Source organism: Astatotilapia calliptera, chromosome 15 (assembly GCF_964374335.1).
Source record: "Astatotilapia calliptera chromosome 15, fAstCal68.1, whole genome shotgun sequence".
In the NCBI taxonomy this organism is placed as follows: domain Eukaryota; kingdom Metazoa; phylum Chordata; class Actinopteri; order Cichliformes; family Cichlidae; genus Astatotilapia; species Astatotilapia calliptera.
The window spans coordinates 12,968,747-12,995,981 of record NC_137436.1 but is presented as its reverse complement, the minus strand read 5'-3'; the positions used below and the strand labels follow the sequence as shown (position 1 = coordinate 12,995,981).

Below are 27,235 nucleotides of genomic sequence, written 5' to 3'. Positions count from 1 at the left end.
TACTGATAGAAATGTGAACCGTGAGCATGCATATTATTGCAACATGGCTTACTAACACCAGCTTTCTCTTTCTGTCCTACTCCTCTTTATTTGCTCCCTTTCATTGTCCACCATTACTCACCCCTTCTCACCCTCCTTTAACTCAACACTCCTTCCACTTCCATGTTTTCCTCACCATTTCTTTATTTTCATCCTCTTAAAAACTCCACCTGAACCATCCAGTCGCCCAGACACCACCTTCCTCTGGTTCCTGAGCCCGCTGAAAGCAATCCGCTACCTGGTGTGCAACCGCTACAAGTGGCTGATCATCAAGATAGTGCTGGCCCTGCTGCTGCTCATCATGGTGGGCCTCTTCCTCTACAGCATGCCAGGCTACCTTGTCAAGAAGCTGCTGGGGGCCTAAGTCACTGCTAGGGGGATGGGGAGGGGAAGGGTGGCTACATGGATAGATGGATGGATAAGTGAAAGGGAGCAACACTGATGGGAGACAAGACTGCTATGTTTTCTCCTCTCTAATCCAATCTGAGCTTCATAATCAGCTCACACCTTCCCCTCTTAGCACTGAAAGGAGAAGGGAACACCATCGAAAGTGACTGCCCCACTGCCCCTTCCTTGCCCCCCTGGCTCCCAAGTAATGAAGATCCAACTAACAACTCTGCAAAACAGCTAACAAATCTAATGCACAATATTTGGACTCCATCCTTTTAAACGATTACACAGAAATTACATGGCACAAAGTAACCCCCGATCGAACCTGAAAATCCTCTGAAGCAATGCTACATGAAAGTGGGTGGTTCTGTATTTGTTTCAGCCTTCAGTTTATTTTATATGTTCCAGGGTTAGTGGTCAGGCGATTGCACTTTCAAGTCATACTATATGAGCTCTTGTTACTGTTTTAGCTTAAGAGGGAATGGACAAAACTTTGGGTAACACTTTAACCCTGCCACCATTTTATTTATAAGCACTATATTGAATAAATGGTTTGTGGTGTGGTGTTATAATGTGGAGAAATTGAACATAGTGTTAGTTCAGGCAGGCCTCAAAGTCCCCACAGATCAACTGATATCAATTAGCCCACAGCTAATGGCTCAGATTATATTTATCTATTAGATTCTATTTAGGATGTTTTAGCCAGCCTACAGTTGCTCCATGTGGCAAGCTGCTTTGCAAACCACATTCATTCCAGTTCCTCCTTCTAATGCTGTTTGCTCATTATGTTCCGAGACATAATGAGTGTTGCATCATGTCTCAGAACAGAGTAAATATAAATTACTGCAGATGGAAATATCTCTGAAATTTAAGGACCTTTGAAGTCATTATTGATGTGGAGTACTTGTCAACAGCTATAACTTATTACGTAATGATATAATAATTCTTTATCTGTTTATAACCCAGCTTTCTCTAGTCACTGCTCTCACGAGAAGTTATATTTTCATTAGAGTTTGTTATAAACTGTATATGAAATTTCGATTCAGTGCTTATAAATACTAAATGAGGTTAAAGTGTTACCTTTTTAACTGTTATTGGTATTGCAGTTTTTGCACACTTATAAAGTAATAATAATAAGGAAACAAAAATAATTCTATTTTCCTAGTAAATTTCAGTGAGACATAGAACAAGATGACTTAGTTATTAATTGTTTAATTAATGAGCATTTTGTGGTGTTTAGTTTATCTGCAGTTTTAAAGATTTCTCCTTAAGAATAAAAACAAAAACTGATTTTGCAAATGATTCAAATCTCCCCCTCATGTTTATAATTGTGTTATTGTGCAAGCATGGGTGTTCACAGCAGCTTCCCTCTGGATGTCCTGAGTTTTATGTGTGTGTGTAATTATGTAAATGCTCTCCAGCCTCGTCTTCTGACTCATAAACGTCACTCATAAAAATCCCAGAGAAAATTAAAATAAATAATTTGTGATTATCATTTTGACCAGGGTCTGTTTAATAATCCTCCAAAGTTACAGACATGTAAAGGTGATCACTGTTGGCTACAGTATATGTTAATATGCATGCATCACTGTGATAACTGACCAAAGTGGTCATGTGTGTTAGCATGACTTGTCTTTCCAGCTCGACGCAAACCAAATCACCAACCCTGTTGTCTTTAACGTTAACGAAAATGTAAAAGATGATTTTTATGGGAATATTAGTCAAATATGTCGGGGTTACTTCTGAAAACTCTGTTTTTGTCTCCAGACAAAAGTGTGTGGTGTCCTTTACGTTTAGTTTGCCTGTGGTTGGAACCTTCGCTTGTGATACTGTGTTTCACTGTTTGCAATAAACTTGCCTGTTTTTACAATGGGTTTGTGTATTCATATACATTGTTTGTTTTGACAATTTGAAATAGACTGAATTACACTGATAACATAACACCCCCACTGTCATGGTCCTGGGTCGTTGACCCAGCGTTTTGTGTTTTGTGATTATTTCCCTCTGTCTAGTTATTCTGTGTCCTCCCCCCTTGTGTCCGGTTCGGGTTCTAGATTTCCTGTTTTGTTCTGAAAGTCTGTGTCTGTTGTCATTGTGTTCAGCTTGTGTCCTCCAGTCATCATGTGTATTCAGATCAGCTGTTCTTCCCTCCTGTGTGCGATTACCTGATTACCTTGTGTGTGTATAGTTAGTGGGTGTCGGTCTGTGTTTGTTGTCGGCTCGTCTGCGTTCATCCATGTATCACTGCGTTAATCTACATTCATCTGCGTTCTATGGTGTTCCTGTCTCTGCGTCTCTCTGTCCCGCACCCCTTTGTATGGTCCCAGGTTTGTCACTTAGTTTCTCCCAGTTTAGGTTTCCGTTTGTAATTACTCGTGCTTCATTGCCTGTTTTTGCCACTACCACCCTGTAAATAAAACGTCACTCGTATCATCAGTTTGCTGCATTTTGGGTCCTCCTTTTCCTCCACACCACACGGCTCCCTCCGCCAGCCGTGACACCCATAGTGCTAGTTATCCTTAAAAGTATGCTGATGATAATCAGTGCTGATTTACCATTTCTTGTTTATAATGATTCTTGCCCCAGTGGGGCTCAAAGGACAAAAAGAAGTTTACAGCTCTCAAACAGCTGACAAGGATGCCATTAATGTTTACATCCTGTCGTGCTGTGATGAGCATTAAGTTCAGTTTCATTGTTTAGCCAAAACCCTGAGCACTAAATCCTCACTAAAGGATTCATTTAGATTTAAAGATCTGATTTGGGTTAAAATAAATAAATTAATAGAATATTAAAAGTGAGAAAAAAATGAATGACTAAGCTGGTATCTAACACACTAACTTAGACGTTTTCATCCAACTGTCCCACTTACTATTTATTTTAGACAGGAGTGTCGCATTTGTTTTTACTAAGTTCCAGACTGGGAAATAAGAATGGCTTAAAGGCCTGCAGCGATATAGACATATATATATATATATAGCTATATAGATTGACATGCTTGACTAACATTATTATTTTGTTGCACACAAAACCCTCAACCAGTACACTAAAATGTATTTTTATGTTTTTGGTACAGAAGTATTATCTGGAGAAAAAAGGAATGAAAGTCGGTATAAGTGAAACAGAATACGTGTGTGAGCGAGAGAGATGGGTGTAACAGTGAAACTGCAAGGAGCAGAGGTAGTGAACACAGATCGTTTTACAAGCTTTACAAGACGGCAGTGAGACCTGATGTGATTAAGATTTTCACTGGGAAAGACCAGGATGGACAATGCACAGGGTTGGTGTGCCATACCTATCACGAGGTGATAAGGTGAGATGAAGGCAGGTGATCCAGTATGACAACCCCTAAAGAGAGCAGCTAAAGCATTGGTCCCCAATCCCAGTCTGCGAGGGTCGGTGTCCCTGCAGGTTTTAGATCTCACACACCTGAATCAAATGATTAGTTCATTACCAGGCCTCTGGAGAACTTCAAGACATGTTGAGATGGTAATTTATTTATTTAAATCAGCTGTGATGGATCAAAGACACATCTAAAACCTGCAGGGACACCGGCCCTCGTGGACTGGGATTGGGGACCCCTGAGCTAAAGGCTTGTAGACTACTGCAGACAACTTGCTCAGCAGAAAAGGCAAATCAAGTTAGTGACTAGTTCACATTGGCCTGAAGAATTTCCTTCAGCAGCATCAAAAACAGAGCCAAAAAGATATTGGGCTTTAATTTTATTTGGATTTTATTGGATGTTAATTCAACTAATTACAGACAAATTTTCTCAATTAGCTCCAAAATCAAAATTAAACTTACTAACAATCTAACATGCTTTTTTTGAATTTCAGTGACTGCTGTTTGATTTATGAATCTGTCTTTGCAGTCGCCCCAATGCCAGCATGTCGTGGCTGCTGGCGCCAGTGAGGACGATGTGTATCCTGGCCTGGAGGCACTACAAGCTGCACTGTGTGATGCTGCTGGTTGCTGTACTGGGTCTGCTCTTTCTGGTTCTGCTCTTCTTCTCTCTGCCCTCAGCGCTCAGCCACAAGCTGTTTAACATTGCTGGGTAGAGACGAACCACACACACATCCTCTGTGTACTGTTGTTTACACTGAACCACACTGTATGTGTTTGATTAACTACACTGTAAGACTATTTTTCTTTTACATTTGTAAAAAATAAATACATAAAAAATCTCACACTACATTATCATTTAATGGTGTTTTTTTTTTTTTTTTTTTTTTAAATGAACACAAAGGCGCTTCCAGTGCTCTCGGACTCCACAGTGATTATTCATTAATTAGAGCTCCGGGTACCTGTCAGAGAGGCAGAGAAGATGTTAGATCCATGATGTTCTGCTCAGTTGGGATTTTAAAGCCCTTTTGTTTTACTAATTGCTATGATTATAGTTTAATTTGATAAATGTTTCTTATTTTATCATTTAATTATTCATTGTATTGGAAGTAAGTACTTGAAATTAATAACAATAATAATAATAATACCCAGAATTGGCCAGAGGTATAAGAGGTATTCAGATTAAATGATCTGTTCATTCAGTCAAAAACACTCTAAAATTCAGTCAAATCTGAAATCTGAAAATGTTTGCATTGAAAAAGCTGGATAGTTAATCATTTGTAGCATTAACCACTAATTATTATTATAAATGATCAAAGCTTCCTGTTTTAATATACAGGGTGTATCAAAAAAGAATTGTCTGATTTCAAAAGCCTATATTTTAATAGTAATAGACAGTAATTTTAAAATACGTGGCTGAATATAAAGTTTTACATACAAAACTTCCAGTTTGCTCAATGTGTCCTCCCAGCATACGTCCATGTGATTGTCAAACTCATCCCACACTTTTGCGAGTATCTGGAGTCATTGCTGTAATAATGTCACCACATCAAACTCACTCTTTCTAACAGTACGTGTGTCGCTCGATGCCGGTGAACAGTTAAAGCACTTTGAAATTTGGTGATTCTTTTTGATACACCCTGTGCTATGATGGTAAAGGCCCTATGTTTTATCATTATTCTTATTCGCACTAGATTACAGTGCTGTAAACTTAAACATAAGTGCACGTACTGCTGAGTATCTGTTGCAGCTGCATCCGCAGCTTAGTGTTCTGCTGCCTCAGGAGCTCAGTTTCAGGGACAAGCTCAGAGATATCCATCAGGACCTCTCTGGAAAGACACACACACACAAAAATGACTGATCTGATTCAGAGGTATTCCTGCTTTCAGTGTAGGTGTTACTCACTCATACTGCTTTAATTCCCTTTCTGCTGCATCCCACAGCTTGAGTTTGTCCTCAGTGATAATGTTGCCAAGCCTATCCCAGTAGGCTTCTTCCACTGAGGTATCTCTAGCTGGATGGCTTAAACTGGAACGCTCGTGGACAGACCTCCGTTTTCAAAGCGCAACAGGAAAAAATTAGTATAAAACACTCACACAGAGGAAGAGACATGGGACTGATGATTCAATATGTAGTCTTACTTCCTGTGCTGCTCAAGGAAACATCGTAAAGCAGGCAAGATGTTGTTAGGGTTGATGAGTCTGGAGGTTGAATCAGCTGTGGCGCTGTTCTCCATGGCCTCTGCCTCCTCAACAAAATGACCCTGCAGCCAGAACAAAAACACTGACAGAAGATACAAGAACAGTAGTTGTCTAATCACAAAGGCCATATTCAGTACAAGCCCACTGCTCATTTGATTCCTCACCACAGTCTGCTCTCCTTGTTGACGTTTGTACATGAGTAAAAACTCAGCCAACTTGGCTAAATCCTTTTCTTCAAGACCCAGAACCTAAAAGAGAAAACAGCATGTGTGATTTTCAATAGTAACTACATGAAAAACATGAAAAAGGAGCACTAAATGTGAACTCACAGCAAAGAGAGAATGCAGCTTCACAGTGGTCTGTTCATTTTTCTCCATGGGGGCCAGCAGCTTCCGCAGTTTATCTTCCACCAGGAATCCCTAAGTTGGGAGGAAGATATTTATCTTAAAGGCTCTTGTAACTGTAATTTTGTGAATATTTTCCATATATAATTGTACTTTGTTTTTTACCCTGCAATAAAAGGCATAATTTGTATTGTGTAGTTATGAAATGTTATTAAATGGTTTTATTGCTCTAGCTTCCTGAGCTTATTCTCAAATTTCCAAATTAAATAACATCCCAAAATGTATCAGCCCTGCTAAAGCTCATCATTTAACTTTGTTCTTGTTTAATCTGTACCAAAGCTTAATTAGAAAAGCTTAGCTTGACAAAAATTTCTCATGTAATTACTGACATGTTACTGACGTGTCTAGTATGATATAAATACTGCACATCTGTGGATGTCTAAGGAACATGTGCAATTCATGCCCCGTTCTACAACAACCGCCTCCATACTGTCATCATTCATAAACACAACCTGTGGACTTGTTTCTAACCGTTTCATCACAAAGCAGCTCCATCGCTTTCATCAGCATCTCTGAGGATAGCTCCCCTTCCTCCACCCCTGTGCCATGCTCTGAGTCCCTCTCCAGGCTGGGCCCGACTGATGCATCCATCATCCTCTGGCTGCAGTGTGAAAGATGCCTGGTTTGCAAGGGGTGACTGGTGGGGTTAGTGTCATGCTCCTGAGATCTGCGGGGACCAGGTGACTCCATGAAGGCAGCTGAAGGACATTCCCAGGCTAAACCAAGGTGCTTGCAGATCAGAGAGTCAATGGCCAAAGCCTTCTCCGCTAGCTGTGTCACCTCTTCCTCCATCATTACCCACATCTCCTCAAACTTTCGGGCATCAGCGGCTGTGGTGTACCTACATGAAGCAAGGAAGGGTTGAAGTTGAACAGAAAAAAAATAAAAGAATTAGGTTATTATTTTTAATATTATTATCATTATTATTATTATTATTATTATTAACACTTACTTACCTGACTTCCTTCTGTATGCGTTCATAGTGCTGGCGGGAGCGTTTTTGGACCTCACACAAATACTGTCTCTGCTTCATAAACTTGTCCTTTTGTTTGGCATACTTGGTTTTTAAGTTTTTCACCTCTTTCGAAGAGCTGAAACAAAAAGATACCATCATAACTTGGACATGTATGTGTATTTATGTGTATTTCTATCTGCAAAAACTGTAATACCCTAATATTTTGCCCTTCATTTCTCCCAGCTTGGCATTATATGCTGCATTCTTGTTGCCATGTTCAAGTTGTTTAAAATTTAAAATTACAGATTTGCCTTTCATCTGTTGTTGTTCTCTCAGCCGAGCCTGTAAAAGCAAGAAAAGCAATCTCAAGACTGAGCGTTCATTTACATCGAGTGGTAAAACACTGATCTTATTTTTTGCAGCACAACCACTACCACTCTATGGCATGTTCAGCACCAAAGAACATCCAGGCTTCATCATATTGTAATAAAGCACTGGGGTAAAACAAACCTGAGACTTTGCATTTTCTTCCAGCTGCATGAGTTTGATTTTGGTGGTATTCTCCAACATAACATCATGAACTGTCTTTTCAGACTCCTCTACCATCCTCCTCCTCTCCATCAGACTCTCCAGCTAGAAATAGGTTACATTCATTACATACAGAGCTGATATATGTAACATATTAGCATCAATGAGAAGTTAAGTGTATGTGAATTAATTTAAATAATCCTAACCTCTGTGTCCCAATGTTCCTTCATATGTTCTTTCAGCTTAGCCTTGTCTTTAGCAAGTAAGACTTCAATTTCCTGCTGATAAACTGCCTGCCAAAAACAGGACAATCATTAGATTATTAATAAGAATCTAGATAACATAGATATAATGGGATATTGCAGCACAACCATCTCTAAGGTTTACAGAGAATGCTTTGAAATAGAGAAAATAATTGGTGAGTGGTAGTTCCCTGGGTGAAAATGCCTCGTTGATGATAGAAGTTACAGGAAAACAGCCAGACTGCTTTGAGCTGATAAGAAGGGAGCAGTACCTCAAATAACCGCTTTTTACAAGCAAAGTAAGCAGTAGATATATGCAGTATGCATAAGTGCATGACACAAGACGTGATGTCTTGATGTATTTATGCAGACACTGGATTTGTTTTTATCGTAATACCTGCAGTGATTTTCCTAAACTGAAACTAATAAAAACTCAACTAAAAGAAAAACTAAACATTTTCAAACAAGTAAAATCTAAACTGAAACACACAAACCCACAATAGAAACTAACCGTAACTAAGCGGAGTTAAAAACAAAAAGTCAAACTGAAATAAGGCAAAGATGTGATCAGCTCACTGATTCAGATGCACTAAAAATCATTTAAAGCTCCTTTGTGACTCAGATCTGGTTCTACCTGAAGTTGTGTGAGCTCCTCTCTGTAGGCCTTGGACAGGTTTTGAAACTGTTGCTGCATCCTGTCGAGCATCAGTTTGATCTCCTCATCGAGCCTTCTCAAGTTCTTCAAATACTCATCCTCTTTGACCCGGCGCTCCTGTTCAGCACAGTGCAGAAAAGGGAACCAAGTTATAAACAATGGCTTTGAGGTACAAATGCAAACTCCATGAAATCATGCTTTTACTCATTTGTGTATAATTTACCCATTGGAGCTCCCTTATGAGTTTTTTCTTGTCTTCTATCACTGCAGCACACAGCTGCTGCTGGCTGTCCAGGACACTCTGCAGTTCTGAATGAACCACCTTTTGATTAACTATCGACCACCCTTTTCTGATCTCCTCAACCTTTTCCTGACAGGCCTTAGCATCATCTTTCAGTCGCTCCTCTCTGTTTGATGGGAAAGAATATCATAATTTAACATCAGCCACTTTAGCACTGGGTGTTCTGCATGGGAGAAAGCGTGATTTGAACACTGAGAACAATTTAAAAGACGTACCTAATTCTGCAGTTGTCCTCCATCCCTGACCTTCGCTCCATCTCTTTGGCGTCCGCTGCAGTTTGAATGTTGGTCACTAATGTGGTCAGACGTTTCTGCAGGCTCATTATCCTCTGAGCAGTGAAAGTGGGACAAATCAAAATAAATACATCTCATAAGAATTTAAGAAAGCTACATCTGATTGTGGTAGTGTCCATTTAGTGATTGGACTTCATCTTTTGCAATAACTTCAGTTTTGTTTTCAGTTTCAGTTATAAAGATCTATTTTAGTGGATATTATAATGCTGCCTCTCCTTTGGCCACTCGCTTTAATGGATTTAATTATTTCATTCCAACATAGCAATCACAATAAGAGTCAAGAACACAAAATCATGACCTAACCCTCTGATATAATGTTTGTTCCTTTGGATGGATGACCCCAGGTATTTAAACTCATATACCTTCACTATCTCTATTCTTCACCTTTCCACCGGTGTCCCTTTCATTCAGACGCTTGTATTCTGGTTTGTTTCTACTGACCTTCACTCCTCTTGTTTTCACTGCATACTTCCATCGTTCCTCTCTTTCACCTTTTCCTACTCTCACTACAGATCAGAATATCGTCTGCAAACATCATGGTTCACAGAAGCTCCTGCCTAACCTCATTAGTCAACCTGTCCATCATCACTGCTAATAAGATGGGGCTTAGAGCTGATCCGCTTTGAACCCATGTGTCACTCGTACTCCACATCTCTCCACTGTCTCGCTGTACATGTCTTCCACCTCCCTCACATACTTCTCTGCCACTCCTGACTTCCTCATGCAGTGGCACAGTTCCCCTCTTGGCACCCCATCAGATGCTTTCTCTAGATCCACGAAGACACACTGAAGATCTTTCTGACCTTCTCTATATTTTTCCACCGACACTGTCATGATCTGTAGAGATCTTTCTCTGCTGCTGACTGATCATTACCTCTCTTCGTAGCCTAGTTTCATCAACAGATGTTTATGTCCTGAATCCGAACTGTGAGCAAGATCCACAGTACAGTGTCCTGATAGTTGAAGGCTGTGGCTCTGATTCTAGTTTTAGAAGCTCTAGAAGCCACAGGTTATATATTATGGTACTATAGGGTCTTTAAGATATGATGGGTAAGATATCGCTATTCAAAACTGACAAGAAAGAATTATTTAAATTCAGGGAACCAATGAAGAGAACTTGATATGAGAGAAATTTGATTCCTCTTTCTAGTCCTGTTAGTACTTTTGCCTCGCAAAGCTTATTTGGAGTGAAATGTAAATTGATCCTAAGCTGCCCTGCCTTAAAATGAAGGCAACTTTTTTGTTTTGTGACAACTCACCTCTCATCCATGAAGTCTCTTCAGTTCTAAAAACTGGTGTCAAGCTGCCGGTATTTAACCCCTAATGACATCCTGAGAGTCCTCGAACCACCTTGCAATCATGCAAGTCATTAAGAGTCACACAAGCCAAGGTGTGAACAAGGCATGGATCTCATTATAGAGGATGAGGTGTTAGTGAAGGTTAAAGTGCCTGGGAAGGTCTCTCAAGGCTGCAATATCAATATCTTAAAGCAGGATGAGCTAATGTCTTACAAAAGATTCACATCTTGAATTTCATTGAATTGAACTGGACATCATGTGACAGGATTCACACCATGTTCATACCTAGGTTCATCATGTGACTCTTAAGAACTCACATGATTACACTCCAGGGGGACAACAGAAAAGGGTTTAATTGTCTGTCACTCTCCATCAGGTTTTTGGAACTAAAGAGATCTCGTGGATGAAATCTGATGAAGGTGAAATCTGAAATCTCTTCACAAACCCAAAAGAAGTCCAGACATACACATTTCAATTGTTTCACTAATCCTGCAGAGGTAGGGGACAGGGAAACATGAAAAAACCACCTTTTTAACGTCCGTCTTTTCTTCTTCCATTTTGCTCTTCAGCTCCTCATTCCCCTCCTCAGTGGGGTCTTTCTTTCCCTTAAAACTGGAGGCCCTATAAACATACAATATAGTTACCATCTGTAGAGTGATATCAGGTTAACTTTACGCTTTACTTAATCACCTGGGACACTAAGAAAAGATTTACGACATGTAACTGTGGTCTTTTGATTATTAGAGGTTATTTTTTATATATCTGTGTTCAACTGATGTAATAAAATATAACTGTGAGGCTTTTACAGCTTTTAAAACATTCGTTGTTCCACTTTTTTTTTTTTTTTTTACATGAGCAGCGTTCAACTCAAATGAGCAAAGTATCAACAAAAATGGGCCAAACTGCAAAGTGACAGAGTTCATCGTATTTATTAAACGGTCAGATTTAAAACACACACACACACACACACACACACACACACACACACACACACACACACACACACACACGCACACACACACAAAAACAACGTGCAACGGCGCTTTCAAGGTAGTTGTCGTTGTCCCGTCTATCGCAGTGTTTAGCCACAGTAAGCTGCAGGTTACCCCTTCTTATCCACTTGATTGTCGGACAACACAGGAGGTTCGGGCGCCTCTTCATGCACTTTGCCAGCTTCTTCCATTGTTTGACGATGTTGTAAAAATTACTAAAAAGTCATTAAACGTTGTACAGTTAAAGTCGTCCGCAGCAGTCCTGTAGAGTCTGTTTGGTAAGCGTTGCTTTGGCGACGGAGCTGCTTTCAGGTTCCCTCGTTAATTTGAAGTCCTATTTTTTGTTTGTTTTTTTTAAGAGGAAACCTGCATATGTTTTACTCAAAAATAAAACAGCGACAGTCGTTATTTCAGTGTCTTTTTAAGTGTCATTGCTGAGGATTGTTATACAAGCTACTGAATAATTGGTTGCACTTAGTTTGTACAGAGGCCTGTGACAACTTGTTTCATTTTCTATTCACAACTTATTACACTTATATTTCCTATCAGAATATTCCTTCCTTCATCATTGAAAGACTAATAATGACGTTAACAGTTTCAAGTGTCTTTAATATAATCCCTTCATTTGTTAATAAAGCGCAGTCTGCCGGCTTTGTTCTTGTTTTCATTCTGTGCTGCTATCTGCTACTAATGACTGATCATGTTTAGAGATTGCTTCTATTTAGTAAGCTCTCTTACTCCTTTTCCTTGTGTTTAGGGCTTTTAAAATGCGACTCTACCGGGGGAGTAGCTTTTATGATGCTGTTAAATTTTACATGGCTCGGTGCTGCCATCTAGCGGCATCATCGGGTTTCAACCGCCCTAGATCAGGAATGTCAACTCATTTAACAGCTCACTTTGACCTCAAGCGAAACTTGCCTTTCTTAAAAAGAATTTAAATAAAGTGCATTCCCCTTTTTCTATGTGATAAAGAAATTGAGGAAATCTGTCAGCATGATTTTGGTCTTAAAATGTAAGAAACAGGCATACTTAAAAACAGAAAAGGTTTAGACAGCTCATTGCCCAGACTGTCCTGAAATAACAGAACTAACTTTTTGTTAATTTAGAAACTAAGAAAATGTCCCTTTTTCCTCTATAAAAAATAGAGATTCTACACCAGATAGGGAAAAACAGGAGCATTTCTGTCATTAAAATATTTATATATTACTTATTTACTATGGTGTAGTACGAAAGACCACAGGGAAAGTCTTTAGTAGGAAAAGCTGTAAAAACAAAATTTTAACTTATAGTAAGAACTTCACAATCTGCATCATTTTTCATTTTCCAGTGGGCCAGATTGGAGTCTTTGATTGGCCTTATGTTATACACACTTGGTCCAGATCATTTTGGGGATGAGAACTTCCATACTATAGGACAGTGTGCAGATATTAGCAATGATCTCTCCCTAACAGGGTCATTTCTAAGAAATGTAACATCACAATCTTCCAAGTTTCATTGTAGGTTCATAAAACGGATTATGACATGAGATTATTTTCCCCAGTGAAGCGTTACAGGCAGTCAAAAAACTGTGCAGTCGTGGCACATGCTCATCAGAACAGTGCTAGAGACACAACGAGCAGACAATTGTAAAAGTGAAATTTGTAATCAACATGAGACCTAGCAAGGTTTTTGTGTGTGTATTAAGTGGTGTCTTAATTTTTTTAGGATTAATTTATTTTCTAAAAAAAAAAGAAGAAGAAGAATTTAAATATTATCACATAATGAACTTTAGTGTAATTTGCAAAGCTGACTTTAGGTGGAGCTACTACCTTGTGATCAAAACTTGACTTGAAATTCCACAAACAAGTATTTCTGAATATTTTTTCACAAGGGCCATGCTCACTAATTGTCATGCCCCCCGATCACCATAACCCAGATACTCACATACACAGAACCTGGACTTTTAATTCACACACACATGCACACATGCACATGATAGATGTCTTCTCAAGCTGATGACAAGATGCGCACAGTCTGGTTGCCCACACAAACAAACTCACACACGGGTCAGATGTTCTTGCTCTGAAGAGTGCCCCTGCCTCCACCCCCCGGGGCCTCTCGCCGCTCTTTTGGCCTCAAGTGGCCATGGTTGCAAGGGATATAAGTCAGGCAGCAAAGGTTTCTGACATATGATCCTGCATCTGTGATGTCACTAACAGCTGACTTGTCATAAGACCTTTGGGAAAGAGGGAAGTGAGGAATGAATGAGGAGAAGGCCTTATTTTCAACAGACCCTTAGCTGGAACGTTGAGTGCTTTTGCATCAAGCTGCTGAGATTACAAACTGAATGACTGCCATTAGAGAGTGATTCTAAAATCTATCATAATACCATAAGCTAGGGATTGACAGACTTTGACCCCACTTGCAGGTGTATAATAAGCCCCATTCACTCTACATATGCTTGGTAAAAGAGAGAGAGAGAGAGTGTGTGTGTGTGTGTGTGTGTGTCCGTTAATTCCTACCCCCAGGGGCATATGTTTACTTCTTGTTCAACAAAGCGTCATATTCATTACCCAGGGGCATAATCTAAGCCTGACCTTCAGCCAGTTAACTAACTGACAGCTTAGAGTGTTGGTGTGGTGGGGGTTGCATAACATTTTAAGTCCTAACTAAGAGTTTCTTAATATTGCCATAACGATGGAGACATTCACTGTACTGCAGCATGGGACAGAATACAAAAGAGAGGAGGATGATTGTAGAATACAGCAAAAAAATTAGAAAAAAAAAAGAAATACAACAATGCTTAGCTCCAGAAAGGCCATGACCTTGTCAAAGAACAGCAAACTAGTCAAAAAAATTGGACAAAAATGAGATTTAATGAATGAAAACAGAAGGCCAGATTCACAAACAACATGAAGAGCATCCCCTTACTGTTGAAACATGAAATGTACTGTCCTTGTCTCAAGGTAACTTGTGCAAAAGGAAGTATGTTTTTGCCATGTGTGCAGCATGCACTGCAAACAAGTGCCCAGTAATTTTCCCCCAACAAATCTTTTGTCTCTACTTCTTTAACTGCACAATTTCAGTCTTTGAACATTAAAAGACGGGAGAGCAGTGGGAAACACAAAAGAAGGCACGCAGGGAGGTAACGGGGCTACTGCAGGTAAACAAGTGCAATTTCTTTTAACATGTTACATGTTTATTGTATTATAGTTTGTGTAATAAATGCTACTTACTATCTTGCTCTTTAGCTAATTTGGCTTTTTTTTTTAGCTTTATGTCATAATTTTTACGCATCAACACTTGTCGATTCAAGCTAAAAACGCAAGATAAAGAAATACAGTAATAATGAGAGTCCATTAAAAAAAGTCAGTCACTTTATGGTATCAGATTATTGTGAACATGTTGATATTAGCAAAATTTATAAAATGTTACAGTTATTTAAAAATTTTAACTCTATTTCAGAATAAAAATTCATGGTTTCCATTACACAGCTATAAGATCACACCTCTATGGTTTTACTCTGAAATAACAGTGATTACAGGTTGATTAGATATTCCTTGAACAATGCTAATGACTGTTTACATTTAGGACTGTTGGAAAAATAAATTAAAAAAAATAAATTAAAAAAAAAAGATAAACCATAAAAACATACAACTTCTTATAATGCACAATTGTTTATTTCTGTGTAAAGTCACTGCTGGCATTAATGTAAGTTTTTCATACCTCAGTTCGTTTTTTGGACTTTAATCCAGAAAAGAACTGGACCAAGCAGTCAAAATCAGAATATGAGTCATTTCACAAAATCATTTTAATTTCCTCCTCATAAACCATCACGTTTACAATAGAATTATTCTCACAGTCATTTTTAAAATCAAAGCCCTTTGTGAGTGGATTAGGTGAACAATAATTTTGCATGGCATTAGACCATAATTACTCTGAGAATAATTCTGGATTTTTTTTCTGTACTGCAGTCAGCTCAACAAGAGAGTGAATGAGTTGCTTCCATTGTTGCAGTTTAATGTAAATGAGTTTAGAAAATAAAAAAAATAAAAAATAAAATTCTGACGCACGTCACAAAATGAAAATGTTCTTTTTGCAGCTAAAAAAAAAACCAAAAAAAAAAACCTTCCATCTTTTACAAAGTAACAATAAAGACTCCAAAGCAAACTGCTAACCTAAACCACTTCTGTCTCTCAAGGTGAAGTGCGGGGCACCAAAGATGAGGAAATTCAGCTTGTTAACACTCATGCATTGAAAAAAAACACAATGTTGTTGAGATGCAGAGCCAGCAAAATAAGGCAGTAGATTTTTTTTTAAACCCTGGTATGGCTCCTTCTCGAAATACAGGCACTGAGCAGGGCACTTCATAACACCTAGTGCCTCATGGTAGATCTGCTTTGATCCTAATCCAATTCAGCATGCAGAGCCAAGGTGTAAATGTGAAGTAATGCAAGTAGTTATTACTTATTCATTGTAGTTATATTGATCTTTATTATTGTTGCACACTTACTTTCCATTTCCAGTGTTGAAAGCCATTTGTTTGTCAGCCTTATTTACAGTGACACAGTGATTGCAAGTAATTTTATAATCCAAGATAAAATGTAGGATTGGGATGTGGTGGGAATTCAGTACATTTACTTAAGCACTAAAGTTTACAGGTACACTTATCTGCAGACTTCATTTAAACTATGCTTAGTACACTAATATGTTGTTGATTATGTAAGTTTTATGTATTTATTTTTATAAATGTGTGTTGATTATTATCAGTTATTTTTTATGAATTGATTTATGACTATTGTGAACCAAAGACAATTTGGTAAATAAGTTTTTAAAATTCAAAATTTAAACATGAGCATACCAAATATTTTTTCTAAAGTATAATATTTATAAACAATTATATGCGTATGTATAGTTTTTTTTTTTTTTAATTCAAAAATCTAAATCTATTAATATGTTAATAAAGATGACATTTGAACAAGTGAAACTTATATTATCATATTTGAATATTTAAAAGTGTAAAAAAATGTAATTGCTGGATAGGTTAGTATTACTCCTCTAAACCTCGCTTTGGGTGTGAAATGTACTTTTATCATAGTGCTTGGTGCATACATATTGCATATATTTTAACGTAACGGAGAACAGAATTATTAAAGTTACAGTTAAAGGTTATGTAGGGCCATGGTTTAATGCACTTCCTTTGGAGACATCTATGATAGTAACACTCCAAAAATATTAGGAGGTATCTGGTGGCGTTCTCCACATTCTCCAGCATTTGCATCCAAACTGCAGCTGGCTATTAACTTCTTCTAAGTGGAGATTGTTTTGCATTTCTCCACTTTCAGTAGTAAGCACAAGATCTTTCAGCTAAACTTCACAACAAGTTCAGCTTTTCCATCGGTCTTCTCCTTCACGTGGCAACCTCCGGCCCATTTCTTGACTTTCAGCCTCAGTACGCCTCCGAAAAGCTACGAGGCTTAACGGCAGTCAAAGCTGTCATTCTTAAACTCCGGGGCACGAATGACAAAACCCACACCGCCCTCCCCGTGCTTTTTAGCTGCTCCGCTGGCCGCAACCGGACCACATGACTCAGAATCTCCATAATGCTCTTGAGCCACTGATAGCCAGCAGTGGCTCCACTCCATAATACCAAAAAGCCAAAGGAGTTTAACGGATGTGTTGCTGCGATTATTCGGCCAAGTATCCTTATCCCACGTTTAGATTAGCTGCTAATGACGGAGGGAAAAGCTGCGTTGCAAGAAACACAAGGCCACGTAACCTGAGAACAAGGGCCACTGCTGTGTAAAGAAACTGCTCGAACAACAGCATGACATTGTACTCATTAGGCGTAATGTAACTTGTGTCACAGTGCCAATGAAAGTACACATGCAGCAAAAATAAAAGTAGTCAATGAGAAGAAAAAAAAATGTTAATGAAATGCACACATGATGGAAAACTGTAAATGCATTTAAATACCTGATTAAAAAACTTTAAATGAAACTAAACAGCCATTGATACCTAAGGATTTGTAGTTAAATTGCTATACAACCACCTGTGCTGTGTCTGTGATGGGAATTTCTTTATTTGAGCTCTTGCATTCAAAATTAAGGTGTACATTACTTCACAGCAACTTCATCAACCCGCTTTCATGAGCAGTCAGAAACCCGTTAACAAATTAAGTTAAACATCAGTGGAAAAATGACAACAAAGCGCATTAAAAGCTTTATGCAACCACGAAAAAAAAACAAAAAAAAAAACACCAACTAGAAAACAGGTAACATCACAGTGTGGTCCTGTGGAGTGCTCTTCCATTATGTGTGTTATGTCTTTATTTACTCCCCCTCCCGCTGATGTGCACCCCTCTTCTTCTTACAGCAGATACATCACCAGTAATGGACATCAAGTGCTTCTTTTGTGTATCTCTCTTCTGGACATACATTAGAGACAGAAAACCCATTTCTCAATCCATAAATAGAGCGCATGCAGGCGCGCGCACACACAGAAACGCGCACACACTCGTATTGCATTCAACCACTCACTCCCATGACAGCAGGATACGGTGAACAACCTGAAGATTGTTAACGAGTTAAAAAGGAAGGAGAGGCCAGTGCTGCCTGTGGATTAAGAGCGTACTGTGCAACACGAGCGACCACGTGATTACAAGTTCAAAGACTTACATGATTTACTTATTTCTGTTTTATGGAAATCCCTAATGTTAAAGTTTACAAAATAAAGCAGAATGTAAATGTGGTGTAACTGTGGATTTTTCTCCAGGTATCCCAACAAAATTAACTAGAAAGATATAAAAGCTATCACCTTTCCAAAGTCCTTTTAGTGCAATAAAAAAAAATATTGCAATTGTTCAGATCTTTCAAGTCCTCTTAATACTGTTTGATATCACAGCCTGTTGAAAACAGTGGAGCAGGCTGCACTTAAGTTCTTCAGATTTGGTCAAATTTCAGGCACAAGGCAGTGAGATGATAAAGTTACTCCCAAAAATCAATACTCCATTCCAGGCAGGCGCAGCCTCTTCAGCTCAGTTTGTCCTGAATGTTCATCAGACTCGTGTTTGATTTGGCTCTCCTGGCTGTGAAGAGAAAACGGACATTACTTTGCAGAAAGAATCAGAAGCACTGGCTACTTCAGCTCTAAGCTGTGCTGCAACTGCTATTCATGGAAGTCGCTTACAATATTTGTGCATCGGTCATTGTCACAGAAGTAGACAGGGGTGTACTAGGAAGTGAGAGCGAGCTATGTTGATCTTAAAATAAGAGTTTTCTGTGTCAGTTAAATTGGCTCTTTTACACTGGCTAAATCACCATGGTAACTTTTGCTGAGCCTATATCCTGGTCAGGAGCGGGTTAGCTCCAAATTTCAGTTTAAAATCAGCTGGAAGCATCACGTTTTAAATTATTCTTTTTGTTACTATTGCTGTTTGAAGTGCAAAGGTAGATTCTCTGCAAGAGGAATATGGTGATATTTATATGTGCAGGTTTTTAATCCGACCTGACTGAAACCACTAAAACCACCAAATAAAGCACAAACTGTATGTTGCATTTTAACACAAATGTTCACATATTAATTTGGTGATACAAAAAAAATAATACTAATCTATAAATGTTGTGACACATGGTTCTAATCTGCTGTTTACACTACTGAAACTGCAGCTACTAGAACACAGGAAACACACCAAAAATATCTGATCAATGAATACAATTAATTTCATGTTAATATGCCCTCAAACTAAAGCAATTTTTACATGCATTCGATTAGGGAGGCGTATTCAGTTCAAAAAGAACAGCAGTACAAGAACAGCAAACTAACTAACATGAATTAAAATGTTTATTTTACAGCTCGTTGTGATAAATCCTAAGATTCACTACTTTATGTAGCATTAGCCTCATATTATTTGCAGTGGTGTTACATTTCACTCATATTTTACATTTAGAAATTTTTAATCACCATTTTACCACCCTCTGATATAAGTAGGTGGAAAAAGAATCATGTGATCCATGAAATGCTTCTTTTTTGTGAGTGTGCATAAAGCCTGAAGCAGAGAAAGTTTATAACCAGCATTGTTATACCCGTTATCTCTACCTGGTGGTTTTAGATTTTGTCAAGCAAGCTAAAAGAAAGAAAGCCTGACTGTGATGAATCTTGTTCACAGTATATCCCAGAAATGGTCAGCTTTTTTCACTTTTCCCTATTAGGTTTGTTTATACAAGTGTTCACCAAAGATCTCAGGTTCAAAACTTGTCATGGAGCAGGAGCTGTGTTTGAGAGACAATGCCATGCACACAAACAGCACTGATTAAAAAAAAAAATTGTAATATAGTGTCTAACAGGTCAACTGTTAAGGACATAATTTGCAAAAATGTTACCCAAGCACTAAAATAATTTCACACTGCAGAGATTTAATTCTGAGTATTAGGAAACGGTATTAAACACAAAAAATGCTTTGATTTAAGATTAGTGGCTTAGGTTCGTTAATGACAGGAGGCAATTGTGATGTAGATGAGTCAGTATTATAAAATGTGGAGTAGATCCAACAATCTGAGGATGACTGGAACGACACTTTCCTATTCAACCCGATGATCAGGCAATCTTCAGTTACCGGCTAGAGAACCAACTACTGATCCTGTGATCTACACAAACCTCGTTTGGAGTTAGGAAAGTCAAGAGTGAGGAATTTTGTCACCTCCCCCACTTATTTTAATCTTCATGCTGATGAGCTTTTGAAGAAGTTGCAAGCCTGTAAAACTGGGTGCATGATTTATAGTAGTGAACTCTATTATGTATGCAGATGATTGTGTGGTCTTTAGTCCTATTAGTGGTGGTCTCATGGTGTGGAACATGTGAGGTACAAAGTCTCCAAGGAGGACAAAAATGTGAGATTTCATAAATTTAAATTGAATTTAAATTTTTATTACAACTCAAATGACAGATGACGAAAATATTTATAGGTAATAACTAATGATGTATTTAAATGCATCCTACTCTTCAGGTTTAGGAGTGAAACACTCTGCAAACTTCGCTCTATGTGCAGACGTGTGGACAAACTACAAGAAAGCAAGTTTATACAAACTTCATGTTGCTTATAAGGCAATGAGAGACTGAGATTATTACTTAAGAGACCAAGGCGGTGTTGCATAAAATTAAGTTTTTGTAGCTGCAAGAGTCTGTTCATTTAAATCTGCATTAAATGAAACCTAATCTATATCAGTACTTCTAAGAATGAGATCAGTGGGGGCTTAATGTTTCCACCTTACCAGTATCTGCTGTGAAGAGACTGGTTTCTCTGTGGGAAAGTTTTTTTGGTTTTACTTTTACTTTATCTTTATTTTATTCATTGTGTTTTATCTGTTTCTCTTGTTTTTATTGCGCATGAGTCTGGAATAAAAACCAATTGTTTCATATCAAGAATCTGCGATATCTATGATTATTTAATTAAAATAATAAAAAAAGATAAAGGCAATTTTACTTATTTATCAATCTAACTTAAGCAAGCTGCTATTATTGAGCACAGGATAATTCTTGCATCTCATCATCTTTTAAATTTACCCCTTTGTTTTTATGTTATTCTTCTTCTACAGATCCATCCCACAGCCACTGCCTTAAATATGTTTGAGTCTTGAGAAATTCCCTTAAACACTTCAAGGCTACCAGAATCCGCCCTTCCACACAAAAAAAAGAAATCCTCAAACATTGTGTATGATCTAGAGCCAAACCCCCAGTATCAGAGATAGTGAAGTCTTTCCCCTCTACAAAGACCCCAAGCCCTCCCTAAAAAAATCTCTGTGTTTGACAATGGGCGAATTAAGCTGGTTACTCACGGTGTATGAGCTTGCGTTTCTTTTGTTCAGAGTGAAGGAAGCTGCTCAAGTAGAAGATGATGGGCAGAAAGAGCATGAAGCTGGACACAGCGATGACGGGCACATTCTCTTCCCGGGGGAAGGAACAATTGAAATTCTTACTCCACAGTCTGCGGGTCATATTCATCTGAAACAGGGCAATAACAATATTCAGCTGACTACAGCAACAGAACAACATTACTATGAATTCAACCCTCTTAGGTTTCCAGTTCTGTATGCCATTCATCCGCGTTCATCTGCCAAAAATTAGGTTGAAAGCTTCTGAAACAAAAACTAATTTAGGTCTCTGCGTCCAAAGTCGAAAATGAATCTTCAACATTGACATGTAACATATCGTTTGGTAAGACTTTTGGGAAGTGACACAAAAAAGTTCTTGGTAACACTTTCATTTTGTCACCAGCTAAAGGTGAAGTGAGCGTTTTTGGGCTAACACTCTATTGATGTCTACAGATTCCTCTAGAGGGTGCAGCTTTCTCTTTTCCCATTTTGAAAAGGTCTGCTTATCTCCGTTCCCAGCATACATACCGCATCCTCTATGTCAATACACAGAGTACTGTTTTTTTCCATTTGGCTGTACAGCACATTCAGTGTCCCATAGGCGCTCTTGCAGTTTTTGCACAGCTCTGTGTGGTTCCCCTAAAGAAAAGTGCAACAGTCTAACGTCAGAACATGAACTCAGTGGAGACAGACAGACATCGTCGCCCAGTTCACTAAATACCTGTTGATACTTCTCAAAGCAGGTGAGAGTTTGATTGAGAGTAGACATGAAGTACAGTGTGTCATTGGTCAGGCTCTCCAAGTCTCCAGTGACACATTCTGCAAATCAGGGAATAGAAACAGAAACATTAGATGCATTATAGTAACATCAGCTATTTTCCTCCACTTGGAACCAAGTTTTTGTTAGTTTGCAGTCAACGTCTGACGCAAAATGTCAGAAAAACACGATTCAGACAAAACAATAAATAAATATATTAATCCAACAGTACCTGCATCTTGTTTGTAGAGACTTGCTGCTTTTCTTTTGTTTTTGCTGAAGTTGTTTAAGTTTGTTTAAGTGTCTTTTTAGAAAAGGAAAGAGGAAACACTTCATAGCTGATGGCTAAGGTGCCGTGCCAAACCAAATACAGGAACTCGTGTGCAGACTTTGTGTGCAGACTTCAGCTAAAGGTAGAGTGTCTTGTTTTTCTCCACTCATTGTTGCCTGCACAATTTAACACAAAGCAAGACTTTCTGATTTAATTTTTTCAGTTAAATATATTTTGGTGCTTTGGTGTTGAATTGTCTTTTGAAGATACTTAAGGTTGTCATAACGCAGAATTTATGATACGTTTTCCATGAAGTTTTAATAGAGGAAATAACTACCAGTTCCACTGAGAATGTTCATTGGTCAGATCCTTGGATGAGCTAACATGCCTTTGCATTGAGCCAGTAGAAGAAATTAATGTTAAAGTCTACCGTGCAAGTAAGTAAGTTGTATTTATTTAGCATCTTTCTAGATAAGGATTACAAAGTGCTTCATAACAACACTCAACAAATAAATACAACTATTAAAACACAGCAATAATATCCACTAGTGTGTCTATACAAATAAGTCTTGAGCTGCTCTTGAAAAGTTTCTTTAAGAGTCCACAGATCACAAGTGTAATGTTAGTGCAGTTTCCTTTAGTTTTCAGACTGGTATTTGTCAGAACACTGCACGTTATAAATGGGTGTAAGAGTTTGGTAATGTAAGCAGGCATTTATTCATGCAGAGCTCTAAAAGTGATCACCAAGATCACAAACTGACGTCAGCAGAAATACACAAAATGTGTGTCACACGAGACTACTTAGAGGATCTACAAGTAGCCTCGCAACTATATTTTGTAAGCAACCCAAATAACTGTCTGATTATATCATGTAGTCACAACCAAACATGGCTCTAAAAACTAAAAAGAAAATCACATGATTCTCAGCTCTACATATCTGCTGTTTACTTTCACTAAAGCATCCACAAAGCAAACACACTTTTAGGCCAGATGTAATCCTCTGTGTGCGTTAGAAGTTCACAGAAATGCAGAGATCCTGTGTTTTATACTTCTGAAGAAGACTTACGGGCACAGTTGGAGTCTTCCCACAGACTTTCCAGATTGCTGTACAGCTGGTAAACCAGCATCAGCCGATCACTGCGCAGAAGGCTGTCCCTGCAGGTCACATTCCCAGGACCCATCTGAGGAGACAGGGGCATTTGAAAAGGACCTCACGAGTTACCTTCTGCCTGCACAGGTACTGCATGTGTGTTTCCATTCCATCTCAACAGGTCAGCAAAAGATGTTGCGAGGATTAAGCTTGTTTCCTCAAATGTGTCACCAGCAAACACTCATCACATCACAAGACTGGTGTCTGACGACAGATGCGCGTGAGGAGGCCTGTCTTCACACAAACACTGGAGACATTTTCCATTGCAAAGAAAAACACAGAAAATGGCTTTAGCCCATACCTGATCTGACGAGATGTTTTTGTAGATTTCCACGACGCTGCCATAAGTAGAGTAACAGCTCTGGCATACTTTGACGGGTCGAGCAGCGGGCACCAAGCAGTTCACATAGGCCACATACCGCTGACCGAATATGTGGAGCAGGTCGCTGCAGTAGTCGCTGACCTCCAGGTCCTCTGGGAAGGAAGACAGCAGACTGAACGAGAAACCAGTGTCCACGGCGGGCACGGGAGAACTGACCGCAGCGGTGCTTAAAGACGGGACTGCTTCCAGTTTGTCCGCTGACTCTGAGGCGCTAAGATGTACCACGTCTCCACACTTGAGAGAGGGAACATCTATCGCTACGAAAACAAAAAACAAGTAGAGATTATACGGCAACATGGCTGAAAAACACAGCTGATTTATCTCTGGCTGGCTTTCACTCTGGAGATCCTATGACTTCCTCGTTAATCATGTGACTGTGAAATCTCGCGAGAGCACGTCGCAGTCTGTGGGATGTACAGTACTTCAGAGCACACAAGAGTACTGTACATACCGTTTGATGCTATGCTGCAGTCTGGGTTTTTTTTAGACCTATACCCTATATATAATACTGAAGTTACATATCTTCTTAAAGCTCAGTTCTTCCACGAGGCTGTCATTTCACGCATGCTCACTTCTTGTCTGCTTGCGGTAAGCTTTCAGTAAACCCCTAGAAGTGTATGCAAATGTTTTCAAGTCGAACTTAAAGCAAGGAAAAGTAATATCTGAACTAGTTTCATTAGTAAATTCCTGATTAAAAAAGACTTTCAGTGCGTATAAAATAACAACAATCATTGTAGAAGAAAATGGTTAGTTTATTACAAGATGTATCCTCAGAGGTGCATACTGCATGCAGTCAGCACATAATGAGTTGTAATGTAGGACAGGACTGTCTTCAGGGGCCCTGGAGATAGGAGGGGCTTAATCTAAATGACTTCTCAATGGGGCCCCTCCTCTACGTCATATAAGATGCTCGTATTTGCATCTTTAAGGTAAAGTAGGCATTTTACAAGACTTCCATGACATTTTCAAGCCATTTTTTTATGAAAGAAAGCCTAATTTTTTTCATCCACTATATATATATTTTTTTCTGAACTGTATTGTACCTCTGTAAATATGTACTGGGTAATTTTGCCCTCCAATGGTTAAAATAGACACCTTTTCTGAAAGGCTTTTGAAAACTGTAAAAATGTTACTTGTACTCCCTGACCTTGTTCCCTATCATTTCTGAAAAGTGCCCATGAACCTATTGACATCATCTATGCATTAATTTTTTTTCATAAAATTAGTTACAGGGCAGTAAGTAAGCATATATTTTAAATTGTGTTTAGTGGGAATGTGAGATACTGTGTTTGCTTTGGTACAATGAGGCTCAAGGGTCTAGCAAATTGCCTATCACAGAGTTCTTACATCTGTTATTGAGTATAAACTTTTTTTGTAAATCTACAAATAGATTAAGAATTAAAGGGACCCGCTTTGAAATAAGTGGGTCCACTTACTTAGAAGCAAGGTTTACTGGAAAAGTGATCTGGTTTTTACCCCATGACTGTACACTGGAATTCTTTAAGTCAACTTCCCCATACATCATGGACACCATTACAGTTTTGTTTTGTTTTTTTCGCAAAATGAAAAGAGCTGGCATTTCCACTGCACTCTAACCTGGGTTGCTCTCGACGCTTTGAGTAATGGGGAGGTGTGAGTGAGCGTCCCTGCTGGAAAGAGATAGCCCGTCCTCATGGTCTCCTCATTATTTACGGGGTTTTTGACACCATACAATTTTGCAATGTGCGCTTGGCGCGAGGCAAATAATCACGGAGTCAAGGTAAACGATCTGGGCTCCAGTCCTGATTGTGATAATTGTCAAAAACCCCCTCGAATCAAGCAAGCGCAGTCAATGGTCGTTAATGTGAAATTAGTGGCTCTTGATAACTTGCAGGCCGCATCAATTCCGCAGTCATCAGAGCCTAATGAAAATAAGGGGGGAGAGAATGCAAGCGGCATTAGCGGCCTATTCTAATGCCTGCGCACAACTCCGCTGATAAATATGGATTCTGGCCCCTGATGCTCCTCTAACTGCACATGGCACCGGCAGCTCATTAACTCTTCTTCTCCTGACCGGAGTTCACCTAATTGTTCAGATGTTCCCCATTCCTTTATTATTTTCTAGTGCAGCTCTCAGAAAGAAGTGATTACAACTTAAACTCTGATCCTGCTTATTTGTAGACCTCATCTTTTAGCATTTTTTCCTCACAAATAACTTAAAAAAATGTATATATTCATCATATCTTTATTGTTGTTGGTCACTAAAACGCTCTAAAATGAATGAGCTATAGGTGTTCTTGTCACATTGGTCACATTAGTCACATTAGTCTCCAAGCTTGGATGTCTTTTCTTTGGATGCTAATCAACAGAGTGGCCTACCAAGTAAAACAGGCATATCATCACTGTTTCAGATGACCGTTACTGTCAGATGGGGGAAGAAATGCCTTCATTAGCATGTAATAGAGCAACCGAGTGGACAAAAATTACTAATTAGGTCCATAAATTAGATGGCGATGAGAATGATGAGAGCCCCTCGGGAGGGATAGCAAGACTCAGTCTAAAGAAGCTCCTTGCTGGAGAGCAGTATAGTCAACAAGAAGCTATGACCAAACAGTGAGATATAAACCCATATCTTATATCTATATATAGACTTTCAATATATGTTATGTATAAACACATATAGAGTACATGTGACTATCCAATGGACATTCTTGGTACCAGGGGCCCATGCACATTAGGAGCTTACCAAAAAGACAAAAAAAGAAAGGAAAAAAACCCTTGAAATGTTAAAACCATATATTGGCAAATCATAGACATATATTTAATCTAATCAAAACCTTATAATGTATATAAATATAATAACTGAGTAAGTAATGTTCATTCTGCTTTCATTAAAATGAGGCTTCCTGCATGTCACAACCACAGACTGAGTGTTAGTATCCAGGTAATATTTCTGCTTTACTTGCATTTATTTTTAACATAAAGAAAAAATGTGTTTATTCCTTTTTCTAAGTGGACACATCCTAGATAGTATGTTTTTTTCTCTCTGAGCTCTATACTGTGAACAAGTGCAACTGAAAGAGGTAATGGCAAGTGATGCTGAAAGGAGGAAAAAGAGGAGATCGTCAGGGAGACGCACAGAGTGACAGAGAGAATGAGAGAGGAAGCAGACAGTGTGTGTGTGTGTGTGTGTGTGTGTGTGTGTGTGTGT

At 38.7% G+C, this 27,235-nt stretch overlaps 3 protein-coding genes across 11 annotated transcripts in view; 1 reads left to right on the top strand and 2 right to left on the bottom strand.

Annotated features, from left to right (window-relative positions):
- otofa (otoferlin a) overlaps positions 1–4,620 on the top strand; it is an 88,615-nt gene extending 83,995 nt beyond the window's left edge. For 3 of the 8 annotated variants that reach the window (XM_080289404.1, XM_026194450.2, XM_080289409.1), the window contains one exon: positions 223–2,299. In XM_080289404.1, coding sequence (XP_080145530.1) covers positions 223–403 — 181 coding nt within the window. In that variant the 3' untranslated portion in view covers positions 404–2,299. Of the gene's footprint in view, positions 1–222; positions 2,300–4,297 lie in introns of those variants that run through there. The other 5 variants (XM_080289408.1, XM_080289405.1, XM_026194449.2 and 2 more) reach the window with 2 other exon arrangements.
- drc1 (dynein regulatory complex subunit 1 homolog (Chlamydomonas)) lies at positions 4,136–12,128 on the bottom strand. Of its 2 annotated transcripts, XM_026194456.2 has the most exons (16): positions 11,752–12,128; positions 11,173–11,266; positions 9,270–9,382; positions 8,977–9,160; positions 8,733–8,870; positions 8,063–8,149; positions 7,839–7,961; positions 7,543–7,670; positions 7,330–7,464; positions 6,845–7,214; positions 6,299–6,388; positions 6,134–6,217; positions 5,910–6,031; positions 5,674–5,817; positions 5,500–5,597; positions 4,136–4,730 (listed from the first exon to the last, which is right to left on the bottom strand). In XM_026194456.2, exons 1-16 carry the CDS (start codon positions 11,826–11,828, stop codon positions 4,711–4,713), a joined length of 2,007 nt encoding a protein of 668 aa, XP_026050241.2. In that variant the 5' UTR covers positions 11,829–12,128; the 3' UTR covers positions 4,136–4,710. The 2 variants fall into 2 exon arrangements, with proteins under 2 accessions (XP_026050241.2, XP_026050242.2); XM_026194457.2 differs by lacking the exons at positions 11,173–11,266; positions 11,752–12,128 and adding an exon at positions 10,607–10,654.
- Positions 12,129–17,671: 5,543 nt separating this feature from the next.
- On the bottom strand, positions 17,672–24,428 carry ostm1 (osteoclastogenesis associated transmembrane protein 1). Its single transcript, XM_026143194.2, has 6 exons — positions 23,965–24,428; positions 23,580–23,694; positions 22,207–22,304; positions 22,014–22,124; positions 21,450–21,615; positions 17,672–18,703 (listed from the first exon to the last, which is right to left on the bottom strand). The coding sequence occupies exons 1-6, from the start codon at positions 24,340–24,342 to the stop codon at positions 18,648–18,650; spliced, it is 924 nt and encodes a 307-aa protein (XP_025998979.1). The 5' UTR covers positions 24,343–24,428; the 3' UTR covers positions 17,672–18,647.
- Between the last annotated feature and the right edge of the window lie 2,807 nt (positions 24,429–27,235).